Source organism: Protomyctophum bolini (assembly GCF_963924005.1).
Source record: "Protomyctophum bolini genome assembly, chromosome: 7".
In the NCBI taxonomy this organism is placed as follows: Eukaryota; Metazoa; Chordata; class Actinopteri; order Myctophiformes; family Myctophidae; genus Protomyctophum; species Protomyctophum bolini.
Genome location: NC_137868.1, coordinates 30,571,285 through 30,577,561, shown reverse-complemented (window position 1 = coordinate 30,577,561; position 6,277 = coordinate 30,571,285). Strand labels below are relative to the sequence as shown.

At 35.6% G+C, this 6,277-nt stretch overlaps 1 protein-coding gene across 5 annotated transcripts in view; it reads right to left on the bottom strand.

Annotated features, from left to right (window-relative positions):
* Positions 1–1,050: 1,050 nt before the first annotated feature.
* Positions 1,051–6,277, bottom strand: part of grb10b (growth factor receptor-bound protein 10b) — a 103,768-nt gene continuing 98,541 nt past the window's right edge. For all 5 annotated transcript variants that reach the window (XM_080768746.1, XM_080768748.1, XM_080768747.1 and 2 more), the window contains one exon: positions 1,051–6,138. In XM_080768746.1, coding sequence (XP_080624872.1) covers positions 5,992–6,138 — 147 coding nt within the window. In that variant the 3' untranslated portion in view covers positions 1,051–5,991. The remainder of the gene's footprint in view (positions 6,139–6,277) is intronic.

Here is a 6,277-nt window from a genome sequence, read left to right as displayed (position 1 = left end):
CAACCAAGTTCATGGTAACAACAATTATAGGGCTAATCATAATAATAATAATAATACTACAGTGGCGAAATATAAATCGGGGTTAACGACGTTAGCATAGCTACTGCTACTACAGCTAAACGGCTGCGTTTGTTTCACATAAACAACATCATAAATAAATACATGCATAAAAACAGGGCAGGCATATATTTCTTTCGATTCTAGGACTGGAGCACTGGAGCAGATACTGCTACAGAAAGGTCTTTTGGTAAGAGGATAGCTGTATATCTTACTGCTGATGACGTGTCAGCTAATAAAATAAGATAGATTTATTAAATTAGATACGTATAGGCTATATGAAAACTCAGCGATATATTGAAATCCCGGAGCTGCCTGCCTGCATATGCACGCGGACCTTCCTCTGATTGGCTGCAGGATATCGGCAACGTCACAATCGACAGTTGATTTAATTAATTGATGTAATAAATAAGACATTTGCATGAGTTTTACTGATTAAAGTGGTTCGCAAAAGTAAAAAGTACGACCCCCAAATTCATGTATATTTGCATGGCCCCCTTTCTATTTTTTTTTATATTTATGCTGTTTATATTGATACAGCAGTACAAATCATTTGCACACTTTTGTTACCTAGCCAAGGTCCCTCCTAGAAAAGGACAAAATAAGACTCAATTTTATAGCAATGTATTAATGTTTTATTCTAATTACAATAAACAGAATATATCAGTCCCTTATTTGTACAAAAATACCTGAAAAGGTTACAATTAAGATTTATAAGCCATTCAGCTATTTACAGATTGAAGCAAAGCACATTATGAATACAGGAGCTTTCTCTTACAAAAAGAGATAACAAGTTACTGTTTTCTTTTTTGCATTCCCTGAAATACATAATAGTTTATATTTCTATATATAGATATATTTTTTACTTTACTCATTTTTACAGCCACTGTATCTTGCATTGTGACAATGTTATGCAAATGCACAAGAGTCAAGATGATAATCAATCATTCTATCATTGCAGGGTTGTTGCCAATTCACTTTCAATTCAGAAAACAAATTGAAACTGCAATTTAATAACTGAAATCAGAACATATCAATGTTTTCACCAGTTTGAATATGAGAAACATTTTGAGTCACACATATAGTAGGCTATGTGCATTAATCAAGTACTTAATAAGTCCAACTGATACTTCGAAGTTTGACAGTGTTGCTCGCAGAAAGAAACATATTTTCTACTATCACAATGTAATCAGTCACACCTTTGTAGTTGAAAACAATGTATTTTTGGAGAGTGACACTGTCACACGACGTAATATAAATCAGGCTATCAATTGCGAGTGTTTCAACCTCAAACCCCGGTTCAAAACAACAGCAAGGGAGAGTCAATTGTCCCCTCTGAACGGTAGCTGTGTTGGTCATTCGGTCCATACATCAAGTCAGGTTAGTGCAGAGAATTGCCAATTCTATTCTCAGTCGTGTGGCGATGTGTGACACCGTCATACAACAAAGTATAAATGAGGCTAAAGAGGAATTATCAGAGGCACCTGCTGTGGTTATGTTTGCCTGGCTACCCAAACTGACATTTTGCACTGTTGGCCATTACCTTAAAGTTGTATGTTCTTGCTAGGTACATTTTGGGCGTAACTGTAAGGTACTGTTTGTACAGTAGGTCACAATTTGAAACAAATTAGTAATTTAGATGTTTTAGCTCTGAGCCCGATTCATTCTCAAATGTAATGCCATTGGGAATAGAGTTTGAATTAAACTTAGGTATCCAGGCAAGTATTTTAGGCTTCTTTAAAAACACTTTTGACCCAGGAAGTGAGAACCATACTGTGCTGTAAGAAGACTGAATCCACTTAAATTGCTGCAAGGATCATTTTCAAGTAAACTAATCATAAAAATCAATGATGGTGCAGCTAAAGGAGAAATGTCTGTTGTTACATCTCCCATCTAAATAAAAACAAACTAAACAATATTAATTAATCCACCAATGTACTGTACATAAAAGTCATAGAGATCTGATGGACCAGTAGTTTTCAACATGCCCCAATTCAACCCTGAGCAACCCAGATACATTCATTTATTTTAATGTAAAATGTATACCCAAATCCCCTGATTTATTGTTCATCTCTTAACGGCTTGCATGTCATGGACTGTGATTGATGTAAATGGCAAATGGCTCTTAGAAGTTAAAATGCAAGTATGTTGTATATTTCAAGGGGTGTTTGGGAGAAAAACAAAACAAAAAATGTTCACTGTCTGCTTGAGTTTGATTTGAGTTAACTGGAAACCTAGTATTCGTATTATAGGGGCGAATATTTGGCCAGCATACTGTAGAGTGTAGACAATATACAGGTCAACCAAGTACAGTACAGTATAGGGTTTAAGTGGTTAAACATCCACTGGCTGAATCCACCTACCTATACTTGCTGCCATTCACTTCAATTAGAAAAAAGAAATAGAGGAACAGAGTTTGTGAATGAAAATTAGTTGACTATCTCAATATAAGGTCGCAGAAATAGCTATCATCACAAATTCAGTGACATCTGTCATCGGACTTTTAGCAAATACTAATATATGCCCTTATTAAAATCCAGATTCCTTCTATGAAACACATGTCAACATATTTATATATTTTTGGGTTCTACATAATTCAATGTGCAATTTAATCTAAAATATACTAAATACAATTTCATCATTCTGTAGAAAGATGGGTCAATGTGGGGACTATTAATGATCAGTGATCAGATAAGTAACAACAAAATTGCATTTATGCAATGTTTTATACAACAGGGTGTTTCCCTGTTGTTTTTTAAGGGAGGATCCACTGAATTTATACACATTTACACAGCCAATACAATAGCTTTCATTGGTTACATAATTTATGCCCAATCGTAACTATAGCTATGCAAATTGTTCAAGGGTAAAATGCCTGAAACATAATATGGTCAGTGTAAAGTTACTATAACATATAAACGTATATTATTATCTCTCCAAAGCAAGGCATCTTAAACTGTCTGGGGAACACCTTAAGAATTAGAAAGAATTATAAGGCAAAGTAAAGAGATTTGATGATATATGATCAACTGTGTGTACGTGTGAATTTGTTCTGTTTAAAGGGGCAGGATTTGTTGTGCCTGGCACCAACCACTCGATTGATTTGATATGACTTGTTAGAATGATGATTTGCATAATTAATGTGTGTAGTTCAACTGTTATAAGTACAGTACTATAGTACTGTTCGTTCATTGAAAAGGGCATTTCCTAAATAAACTTTTGCGGCTTTATCAGTAATTTTTTCTATCAACCATTCGATTAATCTGGGATCCTCCGAATGGGATCTTCAAAGATCTCCAAGACAACATGTGTTTGGAGAACAGAGAACAAATAACTATTTACTGTATAGAAACCAATCTGTTACATATGTCACAACAACATCCCCCAGGCAAATATTTGGAATGATGACCATGACTATGAATACCAGTGTGCTTTAAATCATCACTTCATAACAAGTGTTGATGGTGACAAAAGTATGTTTGAGTGAACAAACATAAAAAAATAAACAAAATAAACACTATCAATAGATGCTGTGTCATTATAACAATAATTAATCAAACTGTTCAATCATTTCATGGTTATGACAAAAAGGAAACAGTACAGAACAGCGCTGAAGGTAAATAAAAGAAATAAAGAAATTTCAAGTAATCACTCACATCCAGATAAATAAATACATTTAGCTGAAACAATACTTAAAATGATTGAGTCATTGCATTTTAGTTAAATAATGGTGACTGTGCACAGAGTATCAATATAGTGTGGCTGTTATGTATCTCAAATGATTGATATAGCTTAAGACAACCCTCAAAATAAAATGATGGCTCTTATTAATGTGGCATCACAGGTAAATACATCTCTACATATCTGTTGGATAAAAAATAAAAAACAAAACAAAAACAAAAACCAGCAAATGAACAATGAATAGACGCAGATCTAGTCCTGGAAAGTAATCTGGCAATATTAATGTGAAATGGTGTTTATCATTGCAGGAAAGTTATTCCTTGTGCAGACTATTGTAATTTGTTGTCTGAGAAACCAGTTCTCAAGATAGTCAAGGGAGGTCATTCTTGGGGTTTAAATCATATATCGGGATACCACTTTTGTGAGAAATTGCAGAAAATATCAGGCCTGCTTAGAGCATTAATTACAAATGTTACTGAATGTATGATACACTTTTTAGGCACTGTACAAATAGTGTCATTGAGCCATGCATGATCTGTTTGAAAGACCTTATTGTCAACAGGAAATCAACTATCTTGTCTCTAAATTGTTAAAACACACCTCAGTTCACAATTCTTTGCAGTCAGAGTTATAGTCCTAAAAGGTTAATTGAGACAGAATAACAGATTTGAGTTTGTGTAGTTGGGTAAGAGTGTCCCTTATACTACAAGGGCATGCTAGTGGTTCTACCTCCTGGTGAAGGGAAATATGCCAAATAATGACAAAATGTCCTGAATTATTTTATCATTGTCTTGCAACAAATAGCACCACGCTTACTGTAGATTGACGGGTAGCTACACAGGGCCAGTGGATCATCTCTACATACTTGTACATGAAACTGCACTTGATAATAGTCTCAGAGTAGCCTTGGATCAAGATTATCATCTAGATGTATTTTATCTAGTCTGACTTTTGCTTTCGTATCAGAAGTCAGACTCCATAAAATACTATTATGCATTTCAAATACTATTGTATTTGAAATGCATAAACATTCTGTCGACCTGAATGAGTATAACAGAACTGAATATCCATTCCATAGTATTGCATAATGTACCGTGTGGTAGAATAACAAGCAGCGATAATCTTACTGTATATAGCTTGAGGAACCGAATACAACATGACGCCATTTCTCCATTTGAACTCAGTGGATGAGGACACCATGTTCTATTCAGTTTTGAATGGTGTACTCTGGGCCTGACTTGACTGGAAAAAAATAGGAGTTGAAATTTAAATTAAAGAAAGTGGAGACAGATAAGAAAAAGGAAAAAAAATACTAATGCAAAAGCATTTTGGCAATGACACAAAATGTAATGATGAGAAAATGAAAAATAATTCTATTATCACAGATAAGCAGATGGACCCCTGTGACAGTCAAATCCTGTGTTGAGCAAGTGTTTCTTGAAGATCACATGCCATAATTACAAATTATTTCCATAGCTAGTATTGTTCCATGCTAGCTTGAGTCAATGGGTAAAAAAATAAGATAATCTCCCCAAACTTCAACTGTGGCTCTTCCTGTTGAAATCCAGCATGCCTTTACATGCCTGTGCCACTGGAGGGCAGTGGTGCCATGTCGTAGGTCAGTAACGTGACAGTGGAGAAATCAAGTGCTCCTCCCAATACGGTTGAGACTTGAGTGCAAAACTAAGATGCTCAAATGTCCATCTATAGGCTGTGATGATTAGATCAAACAAAAACACACTTGTTTGATCTGAAAAAAGTGGTCCAAACTAAAACACTGTACTGTTGATTGTCCAGTTGAAGGAAAAATGAAGATGACAATAAATTGTACTGATAAAAAAAGAGAGTCCAAGCTTATTGTTGTGTATAAAGATTATGAAGGATCTTATGATGGCATAAGACAGCAGGTCCATCTCCTTAACTGTAGCTTTTCACGTCATATACTGTTGTTCCATCCCCATATGGACATTTACCTTGTGAAATGTGAAGTTGAGTGTCCCACACCTCAATGTCCAAGCAAACAACCAATGAATCAACCAACCACATGATTCAGCAGTCTCCGGTGGACTAACAATGAGAAGGAAAAAAACAAAAAAAAACAACAACAGCAACAACAAAACATTAGTTCATTCACCAGCTTCTCAAAAAAAGATAAAAACAAAAGAACCAACCAACAGGCAAATTCTGTCGGATTCTTGTTTTGTTTTTAGGCAGAGTCAGGTCAAGTGATAGGAGTCATGGGATCAAACGGTGTCATAAGGCCACAATGGTGCAGGGGTGTCTGAGTTTGCAAGGCAGCACTCCTCTGTTGAGCTGGTAGAATTCCACCAGCTGGATCAGGTCGGTGAATTTAGTGGATCCGTCATCAAGACTGAAGAATATCTGACCATCCTCTTCACACTTATTAAGGTGTAGCCATTCATAAAAAGATAGCCAACAGGTAGATGCCATGTTGTAAAAAAAAGGACAGAATGCGGTGAATAACAACATCTGATTCTCTGGTTCGCACGCGCACGCGCGCGTGCACACACACACACAC